This window comes from Seriola lalandi, unplaced genomic scaffold (genome assembly GCF_002814215.2).
Source record: "Seriola lalandi dorsalis isolate HSWRI2012SDOR001 ecotype SW California unplaced genomic scaffold, Sedor1 jcf7180002054427, whole genome shotgun sequence".
Lineage (NCBI taxonomy): Eukaryota > Metazoa > Chordata > Actinopteri > Carangiformes > Carangidae > Seriola > Seriola lalandi.
In genome coordinates, this window is record NW_019524980.1 from 512,203 (window position 1) to 525,135 (window position 12,933).

Below are 12,933 nucleotides of genomic sequence, written 5' to 3' on the forward strand. Positions count from 1 at the left end.
CTAATGACAGTTCACCAGTGCCTAAAGTAAAACTTTGTTTGTTTTTATGAACCAACGGCCCCAAACCCAGGAAGCAGCTACAGAATCTGATCAGATTATTTACTCTACTGGAAAAACCTGTGGTGACATGAAATAATCAGAAATAATTTCTACCAAAAGTAAACAGTATATTTTTTAATAATTATTATCCCTAATATTCAGTTGCAAAACAAATTGTTGTTGAATGAAGTCACAAATGACAGACATTTATACATTAAATATTTACTGAATTAAATACACATCCTGCATATCCTCCTCCTGAAGGTATTAATGTTTCCCAGTAAAACAAAGCTTCCAAAATTGGCCTTGAAGCAATTAATCTGATTTTATTTAATAATTATAATCCCTAATATTCTGTAGCAAAACAAAATGTTCTTGAATGAAGTAAAAAATGCCAGCCATTTTATACATTAAATATTTACTGAATTACACACATCCTGCATATCCTCCTCTTGAAGCTATTAATGTTCCCCAATAAAACAAAACTTCCAAAATTGTCCTTGAGGCATGCTTTGTATATTCAACAAATCCTGTGTTATTTCTTGGGCTTGGGTTTTGGCTGGGCCTTGAGCAAGACAGTCCTGTATTTCTCAGTCTGGTAGACGTCTGACTCAATGGTTTCGCTGGAGTTGTTCAGTGTTACAAATACATCCCCGTTGACCTCAGTGACCTTGTGAATCCTCTGTTTGACTCCCTTGGAGCACCAGTGAGTTCTCAGGGGTTTGGCTGTAGGATCGTCCACAGCTTGGTAAAGCCCTTCCCCTTCTGCTAGTGTGATCTTGTACTTGTGCCATGGGCACACGATGCACATCCGCCCATTAAACTCCTAATGATGAAGGTGATTAGATTACAGCTGTAGTTGCAGTCTTACAAGAAAACTTCATATTTATCAGCTATTTTATACACAACAAAGCCTGAACAAAAATTTAACAAGCTGACAAAAAAGAATTACAGGTATTAAGAGTCATGCATAAGTATTTAGTGTGACTGTGTGTCAAATAGTGCCTGACATATTAATATATATATTTTAGTAAACTCATTCCAACAGTCAGAGAAAATAATAGGCAACTCACCTCAATGTCTCCATACTGTAATGCACCACCTGAATCTGACAGTACAAAAACAAGTGTCATTATACACAGCAGTTTCTTAATCAGTGTTTCAAACGTGATGAGGCATTGCTGAGACTAACTTCACACTTAATAACTCACACTTGAAAACATTACAAACGTCAAAAGCTGTAGTTTTATGTGTTAACTTTTGTATTGACACAAATAACAACCACACAATCCAAGCTTACGGTAGCAGCGCATGTCCATTGCATGAAGCTGCCCCTGGTGGTACAGGACCAGTACGTCTCTGCATCCATTCACCAGCTTGGTCACGCGCCCCGCCTTGACAATGTCCTCCTTCTTCCCGATGAAGTGTGAGGCAGAAGGAGTTGGTGAGGAGGAGGAGGAGGAGGATGAGGAAGTCTGAGAAGTCTCTCCTTCAGAAGACATCTTGATAATTTCTTACTGCAAGTTTCCTGTTAATTAATGATATCATAGTTTAAAAGCAATTTTTATGTTAGAAGATTGAAAAATTATTAATAGCAAAATAGATACATGGAAATTAATACTGATATTAAGTAGATCTGTTAATAATTCACACTGTAGATAGCTGCGACAGACATAAATAAAACATATGGCACAGACTTAAAACTTAATTAAGGAAATTAAGTAAGAGAAGGACGTGATTAAAATGTTCCCAAGGCATATAGTTAAGTATCTGCTAAATCAGACATTTTCTCCCACAGTTGATCAAATTATACATGTTGTGTCTGTACCAAACACTGTACTAAGATGCAGACCTGTGAAACCTGTTGGTTATACATTGACTGATGTTCCAGATGTGTCAGTGCCTTTAATTTTCTCTGCTTTTACATTGAGTGAACAGATGACATGTTGCATGATTATTCATCTAAAAAATAAGGAAGCAGGAATAAAAACGTTTATCCAAATTACATGTGAGCCACTGAGAGAGGAGGGGGTAGGGGGGTATTGTTTATAAGTAAAACAGATTATCAGTGGGGTAGAAAAAGTTCAGCACAATCTCACACTCAAGACCAAAACAGAAAGCACAAACAGAAACACATACTATTCATGAACAGCAGTTTCTCTTTGTTTCAGCTCTGACTCTTAACTTCCCAGTCTAAACATTAAACTAACTCACCTTTGAACGTAGTCTGGTTACATCTCTGACTGGTCTGGCAGCATGGCAACTGTTTGCTGAATATAGTAATTTGGTCACACGTCCTGGGCGGGACGTAAGACTTTATCTTGCTAAAATTACACACAGAAATGCGCAAATGCTTTATCAGGCCTTCAACATTAATTTGGACATGTGTCAAATTCTAAAATGCAAACGAAACTTCGTCAGCGTTTCAAGAAAGCTTTTTTCCGTTTGAAGTAGAAATGTTATGAGTTACATCCAAAGTTGTCCCCAGTGAAACACAGACTGATGAGCAAGATTCCATGTTTCCTTTTTTTGTTCATTGCGAACAGAGAATATGCTAAATGTGCACAAAGTATGCATGCATTCACTATTACGATATATGATATTAATTTACGGTATATGATATATAGCCTGTCAGTATACTCTATAGTGGAATATGGAAGAAAAACACAAAACACTATATAACTATATAATAGCTATAGATTGTGCAAAACAACCTCAGTAATAACAATAATAATTCCTGTATTTCATCATTCATAAACACACATCTATCAGTGGTCCATTTTTCAGCTCTCAGCACGTAACGCCAGTGGGGCAAATGTCTAATTGGGTTACTCTGAGAAGGCTTTTTGTCTTAGTAGGTTTGTTGGTGGGCATTAAGCCCTCTGGGGGATTATCTTTGTCCTTTATGCTGATCTGAGCGTAATTTGACCGGCTGCCCTTCTGAAGTTCTGCATTCAGCTCTTATTAAATGTCTTAATTTCTGCCATTCGTAGGTCTGCCAGTCCGGCTCAACTGGAGTATGTGCACTTACTGCGAGAAACCGTTTTCGTCGTTATGGTAACCCACTGTGTACGGAAATGGTGATACTACTCAAGCTAGCAACTTTCTGAAAAATTAATGTATTTTGTCATTTCACTTTGCTCGTTCAGAGAAACGGTCACCGTCCGTCCAATTGCTTTTTGCTGCAAAAAAAGGGAAAAAGTCAGCAGTGAATCTGGTAAGTTTTCTGTTGATTTTTAAGTTTTAGAAAAATGTTACAATTAGCCAATTCGTATATAAAAACTATTACTTACTTACTTCTTATTTAGCAAATGTGTCAGGCACAGTCATTTAACCAATTAACACTGTTTGATTTTGGCAGTCATTTTAAAACCCCAACTACTTTATTTTGGAGTGTAAGTTAATTTTAGCATCACACTTGGACAGGTATCAACAACATACTTCCTATTCAGTTTATGCTCTGCAGCCATACATGTCATTTGAACGTCCATTTCTGTATTTCAGTTTGCATTGAATAACTGTAACAGAAACAAGCTGAACTCCCAACAGGGATTCAATGTAGGGACTGGGCCTCAGCCTGAAGGAAATATGGATATATATCACTTGCCCTTGCTCTGAGTGACATGATTTGAAAAACTGGACTGTTTCATAAGCACAGTAATGAACAGCACTCTCACCTTTTGTATGTATATGAAGCGAGTCTCACCCAAGTGCCATATGGCAGGAATATTACAGCTGCAGAAGCCAATGAAGCAACAGTTGCTTGCCTGTGTCTGCTATATTTATCATATTTGCTATGATACAGAAATATGTGACATGACTGCACTGTGCTGCCCTGGCTCCATCCTGACCAAGTGTCAAATTTCAGCATCATACCAGTGTCTTGTGCTTTGCTTACCACCACGAGAGAGGCAGTGTGGTAGCAATGACACAGTGACCGACCACTGGTCATCAGTCTCTGACAGAAATCACTGAGGGAAGGATAACAGAAAGGACACACTGGCTTCGAAAAAGTGGTGTGGCTAGTAGAGAGCTTGTGTAGTGTGTATTTTGTAGTTTTAGTTTTTGAGTTATTTTCTGTGTAAGTTTAGCATGTCATCATAGAATTATGTCACTTTTTGCAAACTTTTTATTTTTTGTGACCAACTGATAAAGAGACTAAACCGAGATTTCTGCCATTCTCAGGGTAGGAGGAGGAGTGAAATAAAAGAAAAACAGAGAAAAGGAACGTGAGGAAATGACACTTGGCCTGAATGAGTGTCTGAGAGCGTTTGGGCTACAGCATCACTATGCTAGGTAAGCACACTCACCCACAGGACCTCCAAACTCACACTTGCTGTGTCTTGTCCTCTGACTATCTGCCCCCCTCTGTCTCCTGTCAATTCAGGTTTACCTCCATGGGAGTTCATCATGCAGCCGACCTCTCAGCACTGACTATGGAGGACTATCCCATCCTAGGAGTCTGCACTATGGAGGACAGGACTCGACTCTTCCATCTGGTCCAAATGATCAAAACTCTTGACCTGGAGGGTCTTGGATATGAAGATGGTGATGATTATGATGATTATGTTGCTGATGATGGTGATGAACGCTATGCTGTAGTGGATAGGAGCTTTACTTATGATGGCTATGGAGATCCTGATGAAGATGTATATAATGATGAAGATGAGAAGGGTGGTGCCATGAATAAGCTATATGCAGCCACTTTTGCCAGACCATCACACGTTCGCAGACGGCTTGATTTCACTTCTGAAACCTTTGATCATCATCAGAAGCTACTTTCTTGTCCAGTAGGCTCTGTTAATGTCTGCGCAAGTCATAAAAGAAATAATGGGCGAGTCCAGAGCAAAGGGTCAGCTGCACCTCTGCAGCATGAGCTTGACAGTGGAAGTGCTGTGGTTTGTGGCTCCAAAGGGAACCACAACCACAGGACGTATGCCCATAGTCGTCCTTCAAATCATCACACGGGAGGAAACACCAAGTCAGACATCATAAGAGGAACTGCCATGCACAACTCTGACACCAGATTATCACCAAAGTTTGTCTCAGTCCACAAACAAAAACCCAGGCCTGCAACAGTGGCATCAAAGAGGTTTGACAACAAACCAGGTGGACACAAAGACAGGAAAAGATTCTTTAAGAAGGAAAAACTTAATACAGACATAGCCAGTAATGGGGCTTCTGGACACATGGCTAAGCCAACACCTATTTATGAACCAAAGAGAACAGCTGGCTACAACTATGGAGTACCACAGAGTTCCCCTCCTGCTTCAAACAAAAAGTGAGTGGTGGTGGTTTGTATTGTCCTCGCTGCTAACTCCATACTTACAAATGATAAGTTAGTGTCCAAATGGCTCCAACACATGCACTGAGGAGAGGTTTCCTATGAATGCACAATTCTTTCATAATTTACAAACTTTATGTGGTTGTGTCTCTTTGTATTATGAAGTTTGCACATTGTTTCCTTTGGACATGATCATCCTAATTTTGATTTTGATTGGTGTGTGTGTGTCTACCAGGCAAGAAGGAGCACAGCGGATTAGTGTGTGTGTGAGGAAAAGACCTCTGACACATGCAGAAAGCAGGAGAGAAGCAGATGTTGTAACAACTTCAGACGGAGAGTGTGTGATTGTCCACGAAAGCAAAGAAGCTGTGGATCTCACACAATACATACTACAGGTAGATGTCCAGAGAAGAGACAATGACAAATCAATATTCTGTCTGACATCGTTTTTTCATGTATCTGTACTGAAACTAAAGATACTAATGTCTCCAACTAAACACATATTATTAAACTGTGACAATGTTAGATGCATGTTATGTCATGAAATTCTATAAATGTAAGGGTGGATTTTTACTTCGAGGATACCATGCTGTTTTGTACCTTCAGCACAGGTTCTACTTTGACAAGGTTTTTGGAGAAGAAAGCTCCAATGAGGAGGTGTATCAACAAACAGCATTTCCTCTGGTGCAGCACATGCTCAATGGGTAGGTTAGCATTGATGTAGTGGTACATGGAGTTGTCTATGTTGTCACCCTACATTTCTTTCTAACCAAATATCATAAAGTCACTTTTGGGGTTTGAAGTACATGCTTGTAGGTGTTTTTGTGTTTCTATGAATATGTGCCTAACTATCTATATTTGTATTGTGTGCATCCATAGAGGCAAGGCCACCTGCTTTGCATATGGCCAGACAGGTGCAGGGAAGACTCACACCATGTTGGGTTCATCCCCCGGGAGACCAGGGTTGTATGCACTTGCTGTTCGGGACATTTTTGCTCACCTGTCCACCACACACATTAACTTACCCCTGCTGGTGTATGTCAGTTTCTTTGAGATTTATTGTGGTCAGCTGTATGACCTGCTGGATCACAGGAAAAGGTGTGTTTGTTTGACTCTGTGCATATTGTTATAAAAGAAAACAAAAACTGATCAGTAATGTATTTTGCAGGTAACTGTTTTGAAATATGAAAATATATAATATTGTCATTACTTTATCAGTTGCTTATTTGTGATATCGCGACCATTTACTATTTTTTGGTAGCATCATCGTCAAAGAGAACCAGGATGTCCTCTTCGTAATATTTGGATTTATGTCAAAACTGTATTCTTTCTCTATTTCTTCTTCCTCTTAATCTCTCGTTTTTCTTTTTTCCTTCTGTAGGTTATTTGCCAGGGAGGATGGACAGAAGGTGGTTCACATTGCAGGCCTGCATGATGTCAGGGTGGACTCAGTCAGCTCACTGCTGGAGGTTCACACCTTTCTTTAAAATCGCCTCATGTCCATGCTGTGTTGTCCAGAACTGGCGTTCTGATTAGCACGCCAACCTAAAACACATTATAACGAAGACTTTGATTCCAAAATCAGAGATATATCCTTTAAAGAAGAAAAAGAAAATTTCATGTTTGCCTGTCTTGCTTCCCAAAGTCATGGTAAAATGTTTAATGTTAAAGTTTTAATTTTTAAGTTTTTATTGCAATTTTTGATGATGACTTTGTACCATGATCGAATGAAACCTTGCCTGTAGTATCTTATTTCTTTATGTCTCTTTTTGTTGACACAACACTCATTACTATTTTTTTTGGTGTATTTGAAGGAGTGCAACAGGAAATATATATACTTTCAAGTCCAATATCTAGCATCTCAGGCAGGATGATCTGTGCTCCCATCTACACATATGCACCAACAGCCTCTTACTGTATTTAAATACATGTAATATTACCCAGCAAGAAAATTCTATGATTGTCTTTGTTTGTTTGAGTACTGCAGTCTCTTTTAACATCTCAATCTCTCCTTCTCCTGCTTCCCTCCTCCTGTTGCCCTTACAAAGGTGATTTCACAAGGTACAGAGGAACGCACGCAGGGGATGAGTGGAGTGAATCCACTTTCTTCTCGTTCTCATGCTTTGCTTCAGATTCAGCTTAGATGCCCAAACCAGCAGATAGCTGGCAGGTGAGTGACAACATCCAATGTGTTTTATTGTCTTTTGGGCATATTATGATGTACATTCTTTTCTGATGGTTTTGTATTTTCTTCTTGTAGCACTACTAGAGTTATTGTGTGGTAGATCAAAAATTGATGTAAAATGATGTGAACTAAGAAAGATTTGTGTTTGTGTGTGTCCCTACAGAATGTGGTTTGTGGATCTGGCAGGAAGTGAGAGGGCATCAGATACCAAAGAACCAGATAGGCAGAGTCGTATGGAGGGAGCTGAGATCAACCAGAGTCTGTTGGCTGTAAGATATACACACACACACACGCTCACACAATCAGAGATACCACATGAAGTCAAAGATATTTGTGAATACATGGTTGAATTTTACATACTTTCTGATCTGTAAGTTTGTTTTTCTTTCAGCTTAAAGAATGTATTAGGTCTCTTGATCAAGAGCAATCACACACACCTTTCAGACAAAGCAAACTCACTCAGGTAATATGACTTAAGTAACTTTTTCATGTAACCATTTTCAGTATTTCTGTTACGATACAAGTATATATAGATATCCTGGCTGATTTTTTTTTTATTTGACCATTTCAATCAATAAACTCACCTGGGTTTCATATTGGACTACTCTGCTCTCATTCCAGGTTTTGAAAGACTCATTTGTTGGTGACTCAATGACATGTATGATTGCCAACATTTCACCTGGTCACTTAGCAACTGAACACACACTTAATACACTGAGATATGCTGATCGGTAAGTGTTTTGTGTGTGTGTGTGTGTGTGTGTAGGTGTGATGGGAGGAATCGGATGTTAGTTGCTTAAAAGAAAAATAATTATTGTATAAGTAATAATAGGATTTTTATTTTTCTATCAACTTAGATCCCAACTGGATTTCATTCATTCTGCTTTAATTATATGACTTGGAATGGTAGTTTTAAATAAGAGGTCTCTGTTTTAGTTTTGATCCCTTTCCAATGGTTGTATCCAGGCCTATAGTGGCAATGATCAGTGACTGCTACCTGGGATGTTATATCTACTTCATTTTGCATAGGGTGAAGGAGTTGAGAGGACAAGGAGGACTAAGAGGAGGAAGAAGAGGCAAGACAATACCCTCCCCCAAACATAACCTATCCAACAGCAGCAGCAGCAGTGTTGGCACCCGAGGGAAAAGTCCCCCTAAAAAGCAGAAGTTGGGGAGACAAAAAGAGGCTTTCAGTCCCACCACACCTATCGCAAGGCTGCCCACAGGGGATGCAATTCTCTGCTCCACACCCAAGAACAGCAGATGGGAAGCGAAAACAAGTGCAAGGCACAGAAAAGGGATTGGACTTGAACATATTACACCAGTTAGGGGTTGGCTAGGAATGGGTGATAAGAGGCATGGGAGGGAGGGAGAAAGTGAAAGGAAAGACAGGAGAAGAGAAAATGAAAGGCATGGAAGAACTAACAGTCATTCTGATAGTGACCAATACGCCAGGGCAGGGCTGGTGTTGGGAGAGCCAATAGATGAGCAGCTTAATTTGCCTGGGGTACAAGAGTCTTTATCTCAAAGTGAATCTGGAATTTACCATAGAGAAAAACAGAACCAGCATCGGACTGTGACAGCCGCGAGAGAGGAGAAAAGAATATGGATAAAGCAGCAAAAACAAGTGGAAAGCAGTAGAGACAGTTGTAGTGAAGTAGAAAGGCTAAAGGAAACAGATTTAAAAAAGGTTGATGAAAGGGATAAGGAGAGGCACAGGCATCTGAGACAGTATCACCAGCAGCTGCAGCAGTTTATGCCCTCATCTGCTTCTTCGTCTGTCAGTCTCTTCTCACCTTCTACACGTCCATCTTTCTCTTCCTCTTGTCAGGCCTCTCTCTCTTCCTCCTCTTCTCTCCAACAGTCTTCCCATTTCTCATCTTCTGCCTTCATTTATCATGGTTTGGAAGAGGTTTTAAATGCATACAGAGCCGGGGTTGAGGTTAGGGCTGAGGGTAATAGAGGAGAGTTGCCTTTTCCCAGTGGTGAGATTCACTTACAAACTGAAACCTCTCCAAGCTGCAATAATAATGATGATGGAGATGCCTATGGTGACTCTGGTGGTGTTGGTGAAGACTGGAAGGTATCTTGGGAAGGAACACGGGCAGAAGGCAGAGGTGAAAGTTATAAGTGGAGGTCAGTGGTGGGCACAGGTGAAGCAAGAGTAAAGAAGAAAGAAAGGAGGAAAGAAAGGAAGCCAGCTGGGATGGAAGGGGAAGAGAGGAGGTGGGCCTGGGTGGCAACAACAGAGACGGAGCAAACAGATACGATGACAGGTGCAATGCGGACTAATGTAGTGGCACAAGTGTCTTGCAGCTGTCATTCAGAAGCCAGAAGACATGTGGTTGAGGAAGGACTGGATTCCTCAGATGCCCCAGCTGATGGGGTGTGGAGTACTGAGGAGGAAGGAGGAGCTGACAGCTACAGTTCCGTCTCCGCCCCTAACAACAATGACAACAACAGCCTCTTTAACCACCCTTCTTTTGAATCACCACATCGGCGAGCTCCAGCAGAACGACCTCTCTCCCCAGCCTGTGAACATATCAACGCACTCCTGGTGCCAAACAAACTAAGTGATCTCTCTCGTGATTCAAAACAAACCAGATGCACCTCCAACATCCTGCCTCTACCATTGAAAAATACCAAATTTTCAAATGCTCAGTCAACTACACTTCCTCTCTCTACTTCCATCACACAGACTGGATATATGATACCTACTGAGGCTGTTAACAAACTACCTGGAAATCCAACTTGTACTCAGGTACACAACCATCCAGGACTCAAAGCCAAGATGTCTGGTTTACCTCAAGATGAGACTCATGCAGATGGAAAGGGCATGTGTTGTGCCACATATGAGCACCATGGAATAGGTAAGTTCTCTGAGTGTGTGTACTAATTAGTGCTTAAAAACGTGTATGTGAACTTTTTTTTTTATCTTGAACAGGTGGGACAAAACCTCCTATGCCTGAAGTTATGCTTGTCTCTCTCCAAGACCAAGAAAACAGTCAGAAACCCAAAACCATGCCAGTCCTTGGCAACAAAGCCCCTGCATCCCCACTTAAACCTTCTACATGTGCTTCTATGCAAACTTCTGCCAGGCAGTCTATCTCACCCCCTGTGCAGCACTCATGGAACACTGGTTCATCCAGCTCAATCCCAAATGGTGCCACACAAATCTCAACAGAATATACATACAACATGCACAACAAACCTGCCTCTTCCACTGCAACGCCACAGTCAGAAAGTGTCTTGGGCCAGTGTCACACAGTACATACAAACCATTCCAGCAACTCAAACAACTCACTCCAACCGAACAGTCCTGCAGAGTCAAATGGTCAAGAAATCACAAGCAATCAGCAAATTAGACCCATAATCCATTTGTCTGCCCTAGAAGACTTGGATCATGACCAGTAAGTACCGGAATTGTCACTCTCTCGTTTACTGAAAAAGAAAGATACTGAAAATCTTGTTCACACATGTTAATCCAACAGACATGATAGAGCAATAAAGTTATTATTTTTATTATTATTATTAGTTGGAATAAAATATATCCGTCTCTTTTCTAATCCAATTCCAATTTAAGGTGGCATGTTGTCCAGGCCCACTGGGCGCAGCTAGAGGAGATGGAAGACCTATGTCATAAAGAGGGGACACTTCTGTGCCAGCAACCTGATATGGTCAGAATAAATCAAACCCACGATTGTTAGCTAAATTGTTATGTCCTCCCACTTCCTTTTTATAATCTATATATTTTAAAGTGACTACACACTTTTGTCTATCCTCACTATTTGTCTCTCTGTCTTATAGGCATTTGGGGAATATGTCCACAAGCTGGAAGAGATCATGGAGAGAAAGGCTCAGTGTGTCCACAGCATGAGAGCTCAGCTGCAGCCATATCTGAAGCCTAGTCATTTTAGCCAACCACACAACCAAAGAGAAGATAATAACAATCCAATTACTTGAATTAACAAAGTTTATAAGCAGGAATATTTCCAATTTATATACAGCCCATACACTGAGGAAATGCCAGTTATGCAAGGTTGTCATGGTGTTTTATAGCTGCTTAATATATTTTTCACTGACAAAGCTAAATACAACATGAGTAAAATACATTATCAATGTTTTGCTTAAAAGTTTACTAGAAATTGTACAAAGATCATGACAAGAGATGTGTTTCATGAGGGTTCTCGCAGTGAAACTAGAGACATATTCTCCCATTCCATTTTTCCATGGAGGCAAACAGTAATATTGTATATATTAGAATCAGAAGGGAAAAGTAAAACTGTGTGTGTGTGTGTGTGTCTATTACATTACTGTGGATACTTGAATTACAGGTATTTATAAATGAAGCTATTTTGATAGGTGCTATCTATGTACTGTAAACTGCATCTTTTAATTTAAGCTTAAGGGTTGTACTTTTGCAAGTCCAGTCTCTCCTTGTATCAGACTGTTCATGTTTCCTCAGTTTTGGTCTTGCCTTGTTTTTTCTTGGTCTTAAAAGAAAATTACAAATCATGTTTTGTTTTTGCCATTAAAAACCAAATGGAAATAATCACAAGATTATTTTGAGACATGACTTTGGTATTAGACTTAATCAAGGATTTCATGTTACCTGGTTTGTGTTTTAATTTGTTCTTTACCCGAACCATCACAAGACTCTGCCTGCCCAGACAAAGACCAGCCCAGTCTGAGTAGGCTTGGTCTTCTGTTTGAAAATGCTTGACTGACAAAGACAAAAAGATGCAAAACTAAACGAGCTGTTTACTTGGCAGGTGCCAAACTGCTTTCTGGTGCTTTTTTTGTCCTTTGATAAAAGATTGTGATACTTAAGCAAAGAGACAATTGATGTAATTTCCGTTTTCAGCAAAGTCATTGGCACTATTTGGTTTTTGAAACACAGTTGTAAGGATTTAAGATTGACTTCAATTTTCTTGATGATCAGATAATATGTTCAGTGTTGTGAAATATTTATTTCAGGCGTTAACTGATGATTATTTTGAGTGGGAGTGTGCACGTTTCCCCCTTTCTATTTGCCTATTCAAATTGCCATATTTTTGTTATGAAAATGTATATACTCCAAAGAGAGCATAGTTAAGAGTGAAAACTATTAAAATAGCAAGCTTCTTATACTGTTGAGTGTGGCTTTTAGAGGATCAGTTCTGCGAGTAATACGCCACAGTCAAAGAAACTCACATAACCTGTTTTGGCTAAAAAAACAAAAAACAAAAAAAACAACTCAGGATAGGTCACACTTCGAGAATAACCAATCAAATGTCTGCCCGATCTCATTTCAGGAAATAAATATGTGTTCACTTTAGCTGAAAATGGTAAAGTCGCCACATAATCTCTTAGAAAAGACTGGGCTTTAGCATTATTTCGAGTTTTAAACCAGCTGGAAACCTACCAGCGAGGCGCGTTCCAGGAC

At 39.9% G+C, this 12,933-nt stretch overlaps 2 protein-coding genes across 5 annotated transcripts; one reads left to right on the forward strand and one right to left on the reverse strand.

Moving 5' to 3' along the window:
* Nucleotides 1-159: 159 nt before the first annotated feature.
* On the reverse strand, nucleotides 160-12,931 carry LOC111658220 (Rieske domain-containing protein-like). 2 transcript variants are annotated; one of them, XM_023410655.2, is made up of 4 exons: nucleotides 12,913-12,931; nucleotides 1,340-1,567; nucleotides 1,113-1,147; nucleotides 160-865 (listed from the first exon to the last, which is right to left on the reverse strand). In XM_023410655.2, the coding sequence occupies exons 2-4, from the start codon at nucleotides 1,539-1,541 to the stop codon at nucleotides 575-577; spliced, it is 528 nt and encodes a 175-aa protein (XP_023266423.1). In that variant the 5' UTR covers nucleotides 1,542-1,567; nucleotides 12,913-12,931; the 3' UTR covers nucleotides 160-574. The 2 variants fall into 2 exon arrangements, with proteins under 2 accessions (XP_023266423.1, XP_023266422.1); XM_023410654.2 differs by lacking the exon at nucleotides 12,913-12,931 and adding an exon at nucleotides 2,254-3,942.
* LOC111658217 (uncharacterized) lies at nucleotides 3,190-12,066 on the forward strand. 3 transcript variants are annotated; one of them, XM_023410650.2, is made up of 15 exons: nucleotides 3,190-3,256; nucleotides 4,225-4,335; nucleotides 4,427-5,320; nucleotides 5,559-5,718; nucleotides 5,930-6,027; nucleotides 6,203-6,421; nucleotides 6,705-6,792; nucleotides 7,372-7,493; nucleotides 7,672-7,777; nucleotides 7,900-7,971; nucleotides 8,130-8,239; nucleotides 8,538-10,378; nucleotides 10,453-10,918; nucleotides 11,092-11,185; nucleotides 11,316-12,066. In XM_023410650.2, the coding sequence occupies exons 2-15, from the start codon at nucleotides 4,277-4,279 to the stop codon at nucleotides 11,469-11,471; spliced, it is 4,485 nt and encodes a 1,494-aa protein (XP_023266418.1). In that variant the 5' UTR covers nucleotides 3,190-3,256; nucleotides 4,225-4,276; the 3' UTR covers nucleotides 11,472-12,066. The 3 variants fall into 3 exon arrangements, with proteins under 3 accessions (XP_023266418.1, XP_087031366.1, XP_023266417.1); XM_087175240.1 differs by lacking the exon at nucleotides 3,190-3,256 and adding an exon at nucleotides 3,984-4,120 and having other exon boundaries at nucleotides 4,230-4,335; XM_023410649.2 differs by lacking the exon at nucleotides 3,190-3,256 and adding an exon at nucleotides 4,016-4,120.
* Nucleotides 12,932-12,933: the final 2 nt, after the last annotated feature.

Coding starts and splice junctions, on each gene's coding strand:
- LOC111658220 (XM_023410655.2), bottom strand. CDS start 1,541: ATGTCTTCTGAAGGAGAGACTTCTCAGACTTCCTCATCCTCCTCCTCC. Junction 1,148..1,339: donor AATGGACATGCGCTGCTACC/GTAAGCTTGGAT, acceptor TTGTACTGTCAG/ATTCAGGTGGTGCATTACAG. Junction 866..1,112: donor TACAGTATGGAGACATTGAG/GTGAGTTGCCTA, acceptor CTTCATCATTAG/GAGTTTAATGGGCGGATGTG.
- LOC111658217 (XM_023410650.2), top strand. CDS start 4,277: ATGACACTTGGCCTGAATGAGTGTCTGAGAGCGTTTGGGCTACAGCAT. Junction 5,321..5,558: donor CCTCCTGCTTCAAACAAAAA/GTGAGTGGTGGT, acceptor TGTGTCTACCAG/GCAAGAAGGAGCACAGCGGA. Junction 10,919..11,091: donor GAAGACTTGGATCATGACCA/GTAAGTACCGGA, acceptor TTCCAATTTAAG/GTGGCATGTTGTCCAGGCCC.